The sequence below is a fragment of the Pestalotiopsis fici genome (assembly GCF_000516985.1).
Source record: "Pestalotiopsis fici W106-1 unplaced genomic scaffold PFICI_Scf_2, whole genome shotgun sequence".
Classification (NCBI taxonomy): domain Eukaryota; kingdom Fungi; phylum Ascomycota; class Sordariomycetes; order Amphisphaeriales; family Sporocadaceae; genus Pestalotiopsis; species Pestalotiopsis fici.
Genome location: NW_006917092.1, coordinates 510,976 through 527,597, shown reverse-complemented (window position 1 = coordinate 527,597; position 16,622 = coordinate 510,976). Strand labels below are relative to the sequence as shown.

The following is a 16,622-nucleotide window of genomic DNA, read 5'->3' as shown; positions in this document are numbered from 1 at the left end:
ATTGATTCCATACACGTTACACACAAGCTTTGAAGCGATGCTGGTGCGGCCGCCGATGCTGACCGCATGCGAAGGGCAAGCAGGGGTACAATGACGATATTATAGCGACCTCTGGACAATAAGTCAGCGGAAAGGGTGGAAAACCACATGCATTTCCAATCGATTCGCTCTCTGGAATCAACCCCACCATCATCCGCCCGCGCGCGCGCATCACATCCCACCTGGCACCCACCCACCCCGCATTCTTCCCGCTAATACGGCGGCCGAGCTCCAAGGACCCTGAGGGGCAGCTGAGGAAAATGCGTATATAAATATAAGCTTCCAAAGACGCAACAATTTCCTGCTTGGTGCAACTCTATGAAAAGTAGACCCTTACATATTTGACCACTCTTGAGAACCCTATACCTTGTTAATTCCTTTTCAAACAACCTCCAAAATGTCTAACCTGGTCGGCAAGCCTTTCCCCGAGGGCATCAGCTTCACATATGTTGCCCCGTCTCCAGAGACGTCCGAGGTGACTGCCTGCGGAATGCCCATCAAGTTTGACGCCAGCAAGGAGTTCAAGGACAAGAAGGTTGTCCTCGTCTCCGTGCCCGGCGCTTTCACGCCAACCTGCCAGGCTAACCACCTGTCTGGCTACATCCAAAAGTTTGACGAGCTCAAGAAGGGCGGCGCCGATCTCATCATCTTTATTGCCTACAACGACCCCTTTGTCATGTCTGCTTGGGGCAAGGCCAATGGCATTGTCGACGACAAGATTGTAAGTTGAATCAATATCGCGGCGCAACACACAGGTGTCCACAAGTCAAGAACTAACACGGCAATTTCACCCGCTGCAGCTCTTCATGTCAGACGACAACACTGCATTCAGCTCCAGCATCGGCTGGACCATTCCGGGCACGCCGCGGACCGACCGCTATGCCCTCGTTGTCGACAAGGGCACCGTGACCTATGCTGAGAAGGAGCCGGTCAAGGGCGTCGACGTCTCTGGTGTTGATGCCATCCTGGCAAAGCTCTAGAGCGATATGGGCTCTGGCTAAAGCCAACAAGAAGTTTCTCTCCAGCCCTTGCAATTTGGATGACATGCCCGTGTTTAGACTACTTAGAACAGTGTCTAGAACTAGAAAATCAATGTTAGAGCAAGATTTGTTTTTTTGATGATGATGTGCACATGACATGCTACGGTGACCGATTCTACACATGTCGCGGAGATTCAAAGCATCATCTCCATAAGTCGTCTCGAAACTGAAAATAGAAAGGTGTAGCAAGGGAAGGAGAACCAAAGAGAAAAGCGGATAATTGCACCTTATCAAAAGGCATATATAGTCAAAACAAAATAGTATAAATTCCCTTTGAGGCACGGCCAATAATGCTCGTCTGTTTTGTCAATAGGCGGAGGAGACCAAGTTCTTCGCGGGAATTTGTCTATCGCAATAAACGGGAATACTAGGTAGAAATCAACCTTTCTAACATGGATTTGATTAGCATAGACCATGCTGGCACCGCACCCAGCACGTCTCACGAAACGAGACGTCCAACTCATTCCATCAAACAAACAATTAATTGATCAATTACCAACATTCTTCAAATGACAGCGTGTGGGATTTCCCGGGACAGCAGACACCTAACCCATGACATTCCGGACATATGACAATACGGTCACCTTCGCATGCGGTATATTTGAACCATGAGCGATTCAACATGGCCATGCATACATCACAAAAACCTCCGTGCGAAATATTACTTGGGAATCTCGCAGATTCTCCAGCTGCGGCCAGCATTTGGGCTGTTCTCGGTCCACCATTTGTTGGTTGGTCATACTCGATAAGAGCATTTGCAATGTTCATATGCCCTTGCCTCTGGGCCCACCAGAGAGATGTCCGATCAAAGCAGTCTTTCGCCTGCAAATCAATATTGGACAGAGTTGCGAGTTTTTGGAATATCTCTGAGTGTCCAAGCCGAGCAGCGAAAGATATTGCCGTTCCGCCCCAGTAATCTTTCGCGTTGATATCAAGACCAGGCTTCCCGAGTAAAACGTCCACTGCCCTGGGGAGATTATGGATAGCAGCGTACATGAGAGCCGATCGAGCAAAATTGTTCGTAACTCGATAGTCTGCCCCGGCAGCGAGAAGTATGCATACTACTTCTTCGTGCCCCTTTTTTGCAGCTGTCAATAAAGGAGTTGCTGCGTTATGGGACGCATTGACGTCTGCCCCGTGGTCGACCAGCATCTTGACGATTTCCTCATCCCCTATAGCTGAAGCTGCCTGCAGAGCGTTGCCGTGATGCCCGCCTTGGGCATTGACGTCGACTTTGTTTTCGAGCAGGAGTTGCACAATTTCCCGGTATCCTTGAGATGAAGCTACCTGCAGAATATTGCATTCGTGCCCGCCTCGGGCATTAACGAGCAGCTTCATTACTGCTTCGCCGCTACGCCCATTTCTAGCTGCTGCCTGAAGGATGCCTTCGGTTACTACAACCTGGTTACCGCGTCGATCGAGGAGTAGCTTTATTGTTTCTTCGCCGTTATACGGGTTTCCAGCTGCCGCCTGAACGATGCCTTCGGTTACTATAACCTGGTTACCGCGTCGATCGAGGAGTAGCTTTATTATTTCTTCGCCGTTATACGGGTTTCTAGCTGCCGCCTGAACGATGCCTTCGGTTACCACGACCTGGTCGCGTTGCGAGTCAAGTAGTAACTCTAACATCGCTGGACCATTCAATGGAATCCCGGCCGCGGCTACCAATACTCTGTGGCTTACCCGAGCGCCCTTTTGTAGCAAGAGCGACATGGAACTGACATCTCCCGCCTCAGCAGACAACTCTAGCGGTGATCGACCGCTCGAGTCACTGCTGTCCCAGTCGACTGGCCCATCGTGGATACCCTGATCACACATATACTCTATCAATGGTACAAGTCCCAATCGAGCCGCCACGTGAGCCAAAGAGGACTGATCTGGTATTTCTTTCCACGAATTTTGCCTTGAGTTCCATGCCCTTCTCCAGCTATCTCGAACTTCGGAATCCACCGTGAAGAACACGGTCTGGCGAGCCAGTATCTTGAATACCGATCCTGCGAGGCGTACATGCTCTGGCCAAAAAGCTACCGCGTAGCTTTCGAGTTCCGTTTCTCTGGGGTTGGCACGCCTCTCATTCTCATGCTGTTCGATCAGATAGTCGATGCATCGGTACGCCAGCGCGGCATGCGAATGCAGCTCATCGAATTGGATGTAGTCTCGAGACTGGATCAAGAAGTCTGTGACAGACTTATGAAGCAAGTATAAGCGATTGTCCTGAACGACGATCAGAAGACCGCAAGATCGTACTGCCTCTTGTGTGAACTGGGATCGGGTTTCGCGGTCTTCGTCCTGATATATTCCGCAAGCATTTGCGAGTTCCAGGATCTCTAGCGGGCGTCGGGCAATTGTCACGAAGCTCAGAATTTGTTGGATAATGCGCTTGTCCGCGTGTGGTCGTTGCATTGCCCTCTCGAGAAGGGATTCATAGAGAGCGGGAAGTCCTTGGGGCAAGTCTTGCAAGCACTGGACGGCATCTTTGGAGTCGACATCGGTCAATTCTTTGCAGGCTAAACCAATCCAGAGGAACGTGCCCTGGGCCTTGTCACGAAGAATTTTCTTGACTTGCTCTGTCACGGCCTTTGTATAATACTTCCTCTTCTCAAGCGTCGCCACGTTCTCGGCGATACAGCGTTCGATATCCTTGGTCACTTGTGGAAATGCTGCCAAATCGGCATTTGTCGCAAACTGCTCCAGTGGTTCGCGTATCTCCGGGTATGGCCGGCTGGTGATCAGGAAACTCACGTTTCGCACACTCTCGGGGTCTTTAAAGGTCTCTTCCAGCTGTTGAAGGAGTGTCTTCTGAGACGCCGCGTCGCATTCATCAAGGGCATCGATGATGCAAAACTTGACTCCGGTCTTCTTGTCTGCAGCCGCTTTTATAAACATAGACCAGACGGCGTCGAATGACGTGAATACGTTAGCGCCTCGCTCATCATACTTGGGGAGGATGTCGTCGAGGAGTTGCGGATGTTGCTGAACCAGTTGGAGCAAAAGACCCCGCACCACCGCTGTTGCGGTCTTCCGCTCCTCAATACTGGAGTCACAGAAGAAGTAGGCAAGTGTCTTCCCATTCGTTCGAGTGAACACATTGGCTAGCTCGTCTGCGAGATAGAGCGCCATGGTGGACTTTCCAGTGCCCGGATTCCCATAGAGCCACAGGACGTTAAAACGACTTGTGGGTTCTGTACCGGTACCCAACCAAGCTGTCAGCTCTTCCGTTGAAAGGACCCATTCACACGTGTTCGCTGCGCGTTTTCCTTTTTTGCGCTTTAGCCTCTGCTTGTCCTCGGCCGGGTCGCTCAAAAACAGATCGCGCAGGCAGTTACGGGCTTCTGGCTTCTTCGTGTGAGCATCTAAAAGTTGTCAGTGGCGAATTTCACTGAGGGGACAGAAACATACAGTCATTGCTCGTCACGATCTCCAATGCTAATGATCTGTTAGCTAGTTTTCATCTTAGAGTTAAAAGAGACACACGGTTTCTCCGACGGTCCACGATGCCTGCCGCGTTATCGGCCAGTTTCTTGATCTTTGACGAGACTAGAAGGAAGGATCGGTCACCGGGCCCGGCGAACTTGTTGAGCTTGAAGTGATCCGTCTGAAGGCTAAACCTGTCGTGGCCTGTGATGCATGCGGATGCCTCTTCCACGCACTGTTTCAGTCTTAGTGAGGCTACCACAAACGATCAAGATGACGAGATGTACCATCCCCTTTATGATACCTGAGATGCCTGCCTTCCTGCCATAGTCCGTGCTATCGAGCTCAAAGAAGCAGCACGAGGTAAGTGACAGGCGGTTACAAAGGCGGCAGAAGTCGTGCAAGTTGTCGTGAAGATCGACATCGTCGTAACCGAGGTTCTTTACTATCCCGCTGTGTGATCCCATAGGTGTCATCAGCGCAGCGGCGAATACTGCGAGCGGTTGCATCTTGCTACCACGGAAAGGGGTGCCGAGAAATATCAAGCCGGTGGTGGCTTCGATTACGCTCCTGTAATCACTTTCGCGGTCGGCATAGAGGAGTCCCTTATCGGCAGCCGTAAGCAAGTGAGAGTAGTATATCAGATGCATTGACGTACATGTTGGATCACGTTGCCCCCGAGGCTGTGGCCAATGAACATGAGGGGTCTGTCGCGACAATCAGCGCGGAAGACATCCAAACTGACAATCAAATCTTCGCCACAGAGACGGAGGCGCGTCTTCGGTGCATCGGAATGCCATTTTGACTCGTAGTTGTATGCGATGATGCGAGCCTGTGGCACTTGAGCTGGTAGCATGTCGCTATCTCGCAACCAGTTTATCTCGCGTGGCCCGTCTTTATGAATCCAAGACCAATCGACGTTGGCCCCTAATCCGTGTACAGCGACAATACTGGACTTTGTTAGTAGGTGGATAAAGTTTTTGAGGCCTACTTACTCGACTTCAATCGACTTATCGGACTGGCCTGGATAGAGGATTTCGAGAGGCGATCGGGCATGGGAAGATGCTACGGTCGTTGAAGCTTCTTCTGCAGGGCTTTCGTGCCCAAGCTGGGAAGCTTCATCTTGCCAAGGAGTCTGTTTGTCGGGTTTCTCTAGTTCCTCTTCTGGGCGGCGATCGCATGCGTTGAGTGAAGTCTGTCGCGGTCGCTTCAGGACTTGTCGAAACCAAATGTAAGAGAGGACTGAGACGAGCCCGAGGACGAGAAGGCTAATGGGTGTGTGCTCCATGGGCGGCAGGTAATACGGTGCTATATAACACCGAATTAAACGCAGATGGGATGCTTTTGCAGAGCTACCTTTCAATTTCAATGCCAATGCCGTCTGCAAGTAACTCCGGGTTGTGAGGTGTGCAGTAATAAAACAATTGAGCAAAGTAGTTTAGCGAAGTCGAGGAGAAATAAAATTGACATGACTGCTCTGCCGTGTTACCTATTCCAGAAATACTGCACTTTTTAGATATAGGTGGTACGACACGCTAAGCGCCCAGCACCTAACCTAGGCGCTTCCGTCTTACTCAGAGTGGCTTTGAAGCTGAAATATGGGCAAATCAGATACGGGTTTAGTCTACCATCTTTCATGGAGCCTTACCATGGTAATTCAACAATTTGTGATTTCACCATCTATATTGCTTTTTGGGGGGGGGAGCGGGGGGAAGGGGACAGAGGGGGCGAGTGGGAGGCCAGATAGAATATGACGCCCCCAATGTGTTGGCCATAATCCAAATGTGATACGTTAATGCTTGCAATTATGCGGGCTACGAAGAAAATTAGGGCAATAAATAGTGAAGATCTCAAATTCTTAATTCACATTGGTCGCCATAGCTGTACTCGCTGTACTGCGCCTCTACACAAATGCAATGAACTGCAGATGTGTTTTATATAATAAGTGATCCATTTTCTTTGGACAGGACCCAGTCAGCTGCAACCAGGTGATGGCGTCGCACGCCGTCACACTGCGAGCCGGATCACAGTGCTCATTCGGGCGGGCTTAACCGAGTGGTGATAAACTGGAGCAGCACGCACAGCCCCTTGCAACCGATTAGGTATTATGATTTTTGAGATCGCGATTTATTGCCTCAACATATTTAAATACATGATAAATGTCACATTTGATGACTTGTATCGTGGCGCAATAGCTTGAAAGTCGTTGGTTTTGTATGTCCTCCGAGATATCGGCCACTCGAATCAAGAAGAATGAATTGCTGAGATCACCATTGCAAGGCTCTAGAAAGATGGTGGACTGGAATTATACCTGGTTCGCTGACATCTCAGCTCGGTACATCTGTATCCCGCTGCAATACCTCTTCCAAAAAGATATTTGATTAAACGCTGGGAAGATGCCCACCAGCAAAGCTACGTCAACTTGCATATTATATCACACCTCAAAGGCCTTTCAAAACTATGGCTACCCATCGGCACGACTGAAACAGCTTAGCTGAATGAAGTCGATTCCTTATGTGAAATCCTTTCTTCCCACCATTATCCGACAATTGAAAAAGGGTCTTTCAATCTGTTATTCATTTCGCGTTCCAAAGTCCTACAAGCTTCTCAATCAGCTCGCAATTGGGCACGCCATTAAGGTAACCGATTCAAATTTTGGAGTCACATCTCTCGGGGCAGTGCACAGCGCCTAGGTTTATCCCGCAACTAGCAAAAGGTGCATCCCTTGCTGAGTACTACAATATATACAACGGACAATGGGCACCGAATACAACCCAATTTACACGCCTTTGAAGGACCCGGATAACTACTTCCGGCTCTTGAAGCTTGATGAAGCCTCCGACCAAGACGAAGAGAAGCTCAGTGGTGTATTGATTCAACTGCCTCGGGGAGACGCGCCTTATTACCACCCAATATCATATACATGGGGAATCGAGAAGCCTGCCGCCGAGATATTGCTCAGGCACTCGGAGGAGGCTGAACAGTCGCACCCCTTTCTCATGAGACCAAACCTCAAAGTATTACTTCAGCATGCGCGTCGCTCCTTCAAGAATCGGGTCATTTGGGTCGATGCAATCTGCATCAATCAGGATGACACGGTTGAAAAGGGTCACCAGGTCCGGACAATGGACAAGGTGTATCGTGGGCAAAACACTTTTGTCTGGCTTGGAGAACCCTCTCACAACAGCGACTTGGCGTTGGATCTGATTGATCGGTTCGAAGCTCACCTCGAGAAGCTCGATCGATCTCATATCACAAATCTTTTCCAGTCCAAGAGCGCTCAGTATCTAGCCGACCGAGCTGAGGCAACTCGCAAGTTCACCCAGGCTTGCGACGAATTCTTAATGTCTCCTACAAACACGGACGAATGTTGGGTGGCTATATACGACTTCTTCGCTCGCCCGTGGTTCACGCGTCGCTGGGTCGTGCAGGAATTTGCTTTATCGGGCCATGTTGACTTCTGGATTGGCAGTCGCAAAAAGTGTCTGGAATATGTGAACATTCTTAGCATGAAGCTGAAGGAGAATCCATACCATCGTGTTAAGGGCCATCAGAGACACAACGTTTGGGAACGCATACCAGGGCATGCCAACGTGTTACCGTCCATGGATGTCGATCCTGTTGATTCAATCTATCGCCTCACCAGTACCCAGAAGGCGATACAGAAAGGAAAAACCATCGAACTGTCGTTGGAAAAGCTTTTGGACGACTTTGCTGGTTTCGCATGTTTTGACCCCCTTGATGGCGTGTATGCTTTGTTGTCCATGGCATCTGATGTCAACATGTCAGATTGGTTACCGGACTATAGTCCGACAGCAACAGTGGCTGATCTCTATCGCAAGGTCTCGTTGCAAATTATGAAAAGAACCGGGTCTGAGGATATCATATGCCACTGTGCAGATGACAAATCCCGACAAATGATTGAGTCCCTCAAGTCTGGCTGGACCCCATGGTTTGCCCCCCGGGACGAAACCTTCAGGAATGAAAACAATGTCCGTGTAGACAAAAATACTTCAGATGATAATGAGCCCTCTGAGAGCTTTGTTTGCCGGATACTTGGTTATAAGCGCAATTCGCTAACGACATTTGGCCAGCCTCTCCGGCGTTTGCCGCTTGATCACCCGGAGCGCGTTGAGGCCGACAATATTTTGTGTGATGGATGCGACAAGAAGATTGAAGGCGCAGGCGTTCGGTGCCAAGATTGCAGTGGTCACTTTGACTATTGCTTTGACTGTGCTAAAATGTCGGACATGACTCACGACCCTCTTCATCACTTCAAACTCCACAATGGAGCGGTTTACTATGCTTTCAATATCTCCTCGAGCCTCTTGCATGGTTTCCATGATGATATTGATACTTGCTCATTCTTTCCTGGTCTGGGAAGATTTGTGGATACCATTAAAGCAATTGCACCTTGCGAACCACCCTCGGCGCTGCGTCACGGAAAGGGAATCACAATCCGACTCCCTTGGGAACAATGGATTCGGATGCCTGGGATGGAGCATCACGTCGACAATGATGGCTGCCCTAGCGATCACTTGCTCAGAGCCATGACTGGGAATAGGAGAATAGTTGGGGACCGTGTACGCCATGTTACCAATTCTTGGCTTAGTGACGCCCGGAGAGCCTTTCGGGCATCGTTCGTGGAGAAACACGGCCAGCAGGAGAAAAATAAACGTGCATCTCTACCTTTGAGTCATTTTGGCCAAGAAGCCCTTTGCTCCATGGGATTCATGCTTTCAGGGAGTCGACAGTTTGCCACAACAACCACGTCCTTTGGTCTTGTGCCCATCAGATCGTGCGCTGGTGATCGGATTGCCATACTCGTTGGTTGCACAGTTCCTGTCGTCCTGAGAAAGATGACCACGGCCAATGGTCTAGATTTATGGGCGCTAATCGGAGAATGCTACATAGATGGGATGATGGAAGGAGAGTTGAGTCATAAACTAGATAAAGATTTTGACAAGATTCTACTGTACTAGGACCTCTTTCAAAATTCTCACGACGAGCAATGGTTGGTAACGGTAGAGCTGGACTCCCTGGCATAATTTCTTATGCTTGCGAAGAAAAGAAGAAGAAAAAAGAGCAAAGGCAATATCGAGCTTGATCAAAATGGATATAGCCAGGATCTTTTAAATACTCCGCAGGCGATTTCAACTGCATGAAAAGGCAGGCTTACTTGTGATTCAATCACGCGGTACAGTATTTCCATACCAATCACCTAGCTTGTCCGAAGAGTGCCTGTCGAAATCTCCGTGCTGTCCTATACACGAGCCTTCACAACAGCGCAATTCCAATCCTATTGCTTGAATCGCGTTTATCTTTGACCACATTTTCCAAGTCGATGGCAAGTCAAGTAAAAGCTGACTAACGCTTCGCCTTGCATGTCAAATCTACATGTACATATTGATCTGTTGTACTGACGTTGGTTCAGACGGTGCTGGTCACGGTGCACACCCTCTTAATGAGGCTCAGCTAGGTATATAAAAGGGTATGTTTTGTAAATTAACTAAGCTGGCGATTAAACGTTTGCGGGATCTCCGATCCCGCTAAATAGGTACCTAATCAGCTATCTAACACTGGGGTGGGGAGGTCGGGCTTAGTTAGCTGCAGCCCGGTGATGGCGTTGCTACGCCGTCACATAATAAATATGGGTGATAATCATTATATCATTTGAGTTGCTTTAAAAAAGGTTGGATAGTTAATATGAATATGTATATATAGAAGCGCTCCATTTATTTCTATATCTCTAACAGTGTCTACATATCGAAAGTGAACCATTTCCTCGATAGCCTGTGATACGATATAATGCAATGTGTAGCTCGCTTATACCTAACGATGCGCCGTAACAGCGCATTGCCCCCACCATGATCCCATACAGAATGTAGTAGCCATCAATCCCTCAGTTTGCCCTGACCCCTCCTGCTCCGGTTTGAACACGACATGCAGACCAGGCATAACCGTCACCATAACCAAATTTCGAACCATCCCGCGTCGCAGCTCACCTCTCTTGGACCCTTCAGTATGGACAAACTGCCGCCAGAGATACTCATTCGAATCATCTCTTATCTCGTGCCAGACAATGGAATGGGACTACCCATTACAAGCATAGCCAAGCCCTGGAAGAAACATGGATCAATTGCCCATCTGGCCACTGTCTCCAAGCTCTGGCAACACCACGTGGAAAGGCAGACTTTTCAGGAATTGTTCCTCTCTACTCAACGCTTGAAGGCTGCTGGCCGTATCGTCACATCCCAACGACTCGAATATGTACGTTTGGTCGATCTAGAGGTGGTCCTAGACGCTTATGATGAAGCGGCCGCCTGTCGCGTGGAAAACGAGGCAGACAAGGCCAGCAACAATCAGTGCTTCACCCAAAGTCTAGATGCGCTATTTGCCCTTTTGCACAAACTAGATGCGCCCAATTCCAACAACAGTCACGATCGGGTGCTGCGATTGCGCGCCTACTCACCGAGTGATCCCTGGCGCTGTCCCGACTGGCCTCGCATACGTAGGACGAGGATGAATGGTCTCACCGACAATATTTTGAATGCCCGCTTTGATCAGAGTTATCTTGACCTCTTGGGACCTCTCAAATCGAGAATTGATTGTTTTTCGACCTTCTGCGTCCCTGACCCGGTGGAGCAAGACCTCAAGTATCGCCGCATCAGCCCAAGCGCTTGTTGCCGTATCGCAGCCAAGCTAGGCAAGCTTGACAAGATCATATGGCATCTCTCTGACAACGAGAAGAAGGATGTCTCACTCAGAAAAGCTTTGAGACGGGACTTTGCGGAGCGGCTGGCCGATCTGCCGCAGTCATTGAAGCGCGTGGTTCTACACTATACGCGGACCCCTCCCAGGAACCATAAACACTCGCCCACAAACATCCTAGATACTGGGGACTTCGCAGGAGATCGACTCAGTACAGCACTGCGAAAGCTCTGCAAGGGTCTCGTCACGGTCGATATTAAAGCCTCGCTTGAACACAATTTCTTGGTACCTAGAGGTTCCGAGCACGATTCCACCGACGCCGCACAATGGCCCAACATGCAGACTTTGAATCTGACTCTTTCCGCTGTGACACCTTCCGGGAACTGGCTCTTCGACCAACACCCCGACGCCATCGAAGATGAAGAGGCATGGCTCGAGGCAGATAATCTCATGGACGATAAGCCAGACGCACCGGCTGAGGAGGACTGGAGGCTCTACGAATTCCGCGGCGCGCCCAATCTTACCACCATTAAGCCATGGTTTCTAGCTGCGGCAAAAGCTGCCAGCGACATGCCTTTGCTAACAGAGTTGAAGATTGAATCCGGATGCGGCACAACACCGAAATCATATCGACCTTACTGCGCCGTGCGGTATTCCGCCCAGGCACCTTTATTGGAGATCGCTAGTACGCCTGTTTTGGATGCGGATCAGGAGCTGGAGGAGGCGTGGAGAAATACTGCACTTTGTCAATCACCGAATCGAGGCGCCTTGGTAATCGAGTACAACGAAGCAAAGGACCGTCAGGATCCAGGCCCCGTTTCAGTCTCAGCCCAGCTTAGTACCACACGGAGGCCACATTTCGGGGGTGGCCTCGTACAAAGCGACGATACAAACAAAAGAGATAAGTATTGAAGCTAACCTTTAGCACAAGTTTTCTAGCTCTTACCGTGATTACATGAATGAAACCTAATCAATAACGCCGAGTCCCAGACGGTGAGGCGAGCCGCGATTTCATCCTGGCAGAAGGCGTCATGACAATGAGCACTACAGAAGAAAGTCACAATACAATGCTTTGATCCATGCTTCTGCCTTTTAGCGTCTATTATTGACAGCCAGCCAACTTTGTGCCACCTTCCCATACTAAAAGGCACAGTGGTGAGCGTTGGCAGTAACCGCCAGATCCAAACCTTTTGAGCACCTTGACTTGTCAAACATGCAGCTGAGGGGCAAGGCGCATTACCACCACGCGAGTCGCAATTTCTTGATCGGGCGGTGAGGATATGTGAGTAATTTCGCCGGCTAATTAATACAAGGTTGGAGTATTAACTATTTAGACTTGGACGGTGAAGGCCAGTCAGACTGGCCCGCTTAAGCCGATCTCCGCTCCGGGCCCGGCTAGGACCCCGAATAAGCGGATCCGAGGCGGGCTTACGGATGCGGCGCTTAAGCTCGATATACCGAAGAATATAAAGATGAGTAATAGGAAGACAGCAACATGAGATAGAATCTTGAAACAAAGGTCGACTCAAGAAAATTAACGACTTGCTAATTTCCAGAATGTCTCCAACAAGATCATTATCCGAGTTAGCTCAGCTGATCCAAATCCGGACAGTCTCTATCGAGGGCGGGTTGAAATCTGCAGGCATTCCACAACCATCCTTTGACGCTGCAGCTCCAGCGGTATTGCCGATCGGCTCCGAGCTTGAAGATATCCGTGATGATTTGATAGAAGCTCTCGACGAGCTGCGAGCCCTGGTGCTCGGTCCTGTCGGCCATCTCTTTTCGTCCATGCTTCCCGTGGTACGTGCATATCTTATCAATACTTTTGATCTCGTTGTTACCATGATTCCCTGGTGTAACTCTTGCTTCAACGGCATTTCCCAAGTCATGGCGATCTATCACTAAAAAGAAATCTCTTCCAAGCCCGCCATCAATGCAACACTGCACGGCATCTACCGCTTCCGCATCGCACAACACCTCGGCCCAAACGAGACTATATCGCACTCCCAGCTCGCGGAACGCTGTGGATTGCCCGAGGCGGACCTGCGCCGCTACCTCCGCATGGCCACGTCGCTGCGCCTGTTTGACGAGCCCGAAAAGGGCATGGTGCGCCACAATGCTCCGTCGGCGTTCCTGGCCGCGACGCCGCCCGCGCACGACATGCTGGGCATGCTGCTCCAGGAACAAGCGTCTGCGGGGCTGGTGCTGGCCGACACGCTGCAGCGTTATCCGGGGTCGGAGGAGCCGGGTGATGCGGCAGGCGTGGCCGCTCTCCTGGGGACGTTTGCACCAAAGCAAGGGGACGACGAGGGGGCAGCAGCCGTCAGAACGGATTACTACTCGGCCATTTCGGGGGACCCGGAGAGGGTGTCTATGGTGGCCAGTGCCATGTCGCTTGCAAGTAAGATACCTAGCCACGATGTTCGGCATTTCGTCGAGGGCTGCGGGTGGGATAAAAGCCCCGAGTCATGTCCGCGGAAGGTCGTGGACATTGGCGGCTCCGAGGGCAGGTTGTGCATGGCGCTCTTGCAGAGATTTGATGGAATCCAGGAGGCTATTTCCCTCGACAGACCGGAAGTGGTGGAGGGAACCGAAGTGCCAGAGGCGTTACGAGGACGCTTGAGTTTTGGCGCGTACGATTTCTTTGAGGAGCAAGCGGTGAAGGATGCGGACGTCTACATATTCCGCAATATCTTTCATAATTGGTCAGACAAGTACGCAGTGCGCATGCTGAGGAACCAAATCCCAGCCTTGAAACCTGGCGCCAGACTATTTGTGAATGAGGCCTGTCTCCCTGAGCCTGATGCATCGAGATTGGTAAAGAACCAGATTGCTTGGTAAGTCATACTCTTTGGCACAAAGAATTGATAACTACGGGCTAATAAACAGAATAGGGGATCAGACTTGATCATGAAGATGATCTTCAATGCTCAAGACCGTAGCAAAGAGGACTGGTATGGACTCTTTGCCAAAGCTGATGCCAGGTTCAAAGTTGTCTCGATCAACACGCCTCCTAGGTCAGCTTTGGCTGTCATTGAGGTGATCTGGGAGGGATAAGAGGAACTTTACTCTAAATAGTGAACACCATCCTCTGATCGCGAATCACACGGTCGGTTCCACCAAGAAATCGGACAATGCTGCGCAGGCTCCATGAGTTGTTTACTGGATCGGGAAGAGATGGAAGTTAATCACGATGTAATCATATCATCTCCTCTCAATAGTTGAATCACGTCAATCCGCCCCGCCAATACCTAGAACCTGGTTCATCTGCAAGTTATCCACATTCCGACAATGTTACTGCTGGCTAGCATCTCAGAGGAGCTGCTCGAAACATCGTAACCGTGAATTTCCCGCTGTATGCGCTCGCATCTTCGGTTCAACATAGTGCTGATATGCTTTTGACAGTCTCTTGCTGCACCGACGTCACCTCTGCTGCGCAGCAGCTCCTGCATGTCATAAATTGCATCGATCGTCAGCTCATTCTCGGCGTCTAGATGAGTTGTCCAAAATGAGGTAGACTCTCTGGCCCAGAACATGGCGTCGTCCATGTTTCCGGTCTTCATGGCAATTAAAAACAGGATCCGGAAGCAAAGCCCTACCACTTGACGATTGTCGGCCTTGTTCATTTTCAAAATATCCTCGGCGATTCCTTTTGCTTTGCTGTATTTTCCCTCGTCGAAGAGGACGCCGGCGAGCGCAAACTTGGTCCAGGAGTCCTCGAGGTCTACGCAACCAAACCCCTCCCACGTCAGGCGTCCTACATTGGCAAAATCGGCCGGCGGAATGACGGCCGCTCCCATCCCACGAGTACGCGATATCAGCATTGCTGTCAATGGAACAAAGTCTGACTTTGGTCTTCCATCATTGATGAGATGCTTGCACAAGTTGCGCATGTTGAACTCGATTGCTCGCACTGACACATGGATCCACTGCTCTATTTCGATCTCGCCCAGTTGCTCGATCCAAGCCGTCTGATACTGCGGATAGTGGCCCGAGGCATAGATGATTCTGGACAAACCAATACTGTACTTGAACCAAGAACCGGCAGTCTCTGGGCTGAAGCTGTAATAGATCAAGCCCACCCAATGGATGCAAGCCAGCATGTCGACTGTATCGGATCTCATACAGGGCCCAAGCTGACTGAAGGCAAGATGGATGATGCCGAAGGCTTCGCTACTATAGCCGTGAATGAAGGCATTTTTTGCCGTTATCGCCAAATCGATTAGGTAAAAATTCCTCGCATACGAGGTCGAATTCGGCGCCCACAGCTTGGACCACGTTCCGGATGTAAATGTTCCCCTAATATAGTCTTGTACATGGTGCAGGTACCGTTCGGGGGCTGTCGTCGTGAATGTGACGACGTTGAGTGACGGTGTCAAGCGCCCAGTCAAGTGCCCGCCATCACCATGAGCTACCGCTTCGATTTCAATCTGCTGTCGCCGCTTTTCGGAAAGACGGTGCAAATAGACTTGGACCCTTTTTGCATCGACCAGCCCTGTATACCGAGTCGAAACTTCATTGAACCCGATATTGGGATCCTTTCGAAGAATGTCGACGACATGAATGGATCGTAGGTTTTTCCGAATACCCCATTTGCGAATATATTTCTTGTACATCATTTGACTAACACCAAATGTACGGTGAGCAAACGTTCAAGGCGGCTGAGTCATGGTGGAACAAACACCATTTCCTTACCTGGCTGTAAAATGCTGCTCCTCACGCATGATTTGCATCACGTCTGATAGCGTGTGCAGGGCATAAAGACGTGTGATGCGTGCCCGGTGGCGCTCCCAGTCTGGTGGGGCTGTGCCTACATCTAGGTGGTCCGACTGCTCTGCCATACTTACAAACACGCCGGCGCGCAGTTCATAACGCAATGTCTCACGGCTAGGTATCTTTTGCGAGCCAATGTTTCGTAATTTGGCAGGTCTGCTTAGTGATATATCAAGAAGTAGATAGACCCTGAGTTCATGTCATTTATAATGGCATCTTTCGTGGGCTTGAGGCGCCACAATATGTACGGCACCGACGTCGTGGGTGGGTATGTATGTATGCAATGTAACCATGGGACAGGGAAACTTTTGTGCGCTAGTTGGATTTGATATTTGCCAGTCCAATCAGCACTCGTTCTCAAGTCAATACGGGTCATCTAACCTAGTACGGAACCAGTTCATACTATGTATACGTACCGATCCTGGGAGGGGCCATTTCACATATGTAGCTTTCATACAGGGGGTGCACAAGCTTACCTCCTTGTCATAGGCAAGGCTGTGATAGGACTTGAGATATTAAGGGTTTTTTGGTATCTTGACGGGCTGTTCTGTGGGTTGCAAAGTGCCGTACAGGCGTTGTGGACCCCAACCACTAGGTACTCAATTATGTTTGTTGCTTGTTGGCAGAATTAACCTTATTTTCCAG

General features: G+C 50.0%; 6 protein-coding genes across 6 annotated transcripts; 4 read left to right on the top strand and 2 right to left on the bottom strand.

Moving 5' to 3' along the window:
- Window positions 1-436: 436 nt before the first annotated feature.
- On the top strand, window positions 437-1,019 carry PFICI_02320 (uncharacterized protein; the record flags this gene model as incomplete). The annotated part of the gene is made up of 2 exons (XM_007830901.1): window positions 437-760; window positions 840-1,019. 2 exons carry the CDS (start codon window positions 437-439, stop codon window positions 1,017-1,019), a joined length of 504 nt encoding a protein of 167 aa, XP_007829092.1.
- Window positions 1,020-1,740: 721 nt separating this feature from the next.
- On the bottom strand, window positions 1,741-5,781 carry PFICI_02319 (uncharacterized protein; the record flags this gene model as incomplete). The annotated part of the gene is made up of 7 exons (XM_007830900.1): window positions 1,741-1,768; window positions 1,822-4,432; window positions 4,479-4,505; window positions 4,554-4,728; window positions 4,781-5,098; window positions 5,152-5,443; window positions 5,489-5,781. The coding sequence occupies 7 exons, from the start codon at window positions 5,779-5,781 to the stop codon at window positions 1,741-1,743; spliced, it is 3,744 nt and encodes a 1,247-aa protein (XP_007829091.1).
- A 1,468-nt stretch (window positions 5,782-7,249) lies between these two features.
- On the top strand, window positions 7,250-9,475 carry PFICI_02318 (uncharacterized protein; the record flags this gene model as incomplete). Its single annotated transcript, XM_007830899.1, has 1 exon — window positions 7,250-9,475. One exon carries the CDS (start codon window positions 7,250-7,252, stop codon window positions 9,473-9,475), a length of 2,226 nt encoding a protein of 741 aa, XP_007829090.1.
- Window positions 9,476-10,517: 1,042 nt separating this feature from the next.
- On the top strand, window positions 10,518-12,116 carry PFICI_02317 (uncharacterized protein; the record flags this gene model as incomplete). Its single annotated transcript, XM_007830898.1, has 1 exon — window positions 10,518-12,116. The coding sequence occupies one exon, from the start codon at window positions 10,518-10,520 to the stop codon at window positions 12,114-12,116; it is 1,599 nt and encodes a 532-aa protein (XP_007829089.1).
- Window positions 12,117-12,761: 645 nt separating this feature from the next.
- PFICI_02316 (uncharacterized protein) lies at window positions 12,762-14,261 on the top strand (the record flags this gene model as incomplete). Its single annotated transcript, XM_007830897.1, has 3 exons — window positions 12,762-13,004; window positions 13,128-14,041; window positions 14,099-14,261. 3 exons carry the CDS (start codon window positions 12,762-12,764, stop codon window positions 14,259-14,261), a joined length of 1,320 nt encoding a protein of 439 aa, XP_007829088.1.
- Window positions 14,262-14,467: 206 nt separating this feature from the next.
- PFICI_02315 (uncharacterized protein) lies at window positions 14,468-15,820 on the bottom strand (the record flags this gene model as incomplete). Its single annotated transcript, XM_007830896.1, has 1 exon — window positions 14,468-15,820. One exon carries the CDS (start codon window positions 15,818-15,820, stop codon window positions 14,468-14,470), a length of 1,353 nt encoding a protein of 450 aa, XP_007829087.1.
- Window positions 15,821-16,622: the final 802 nt, after the last annotated feature.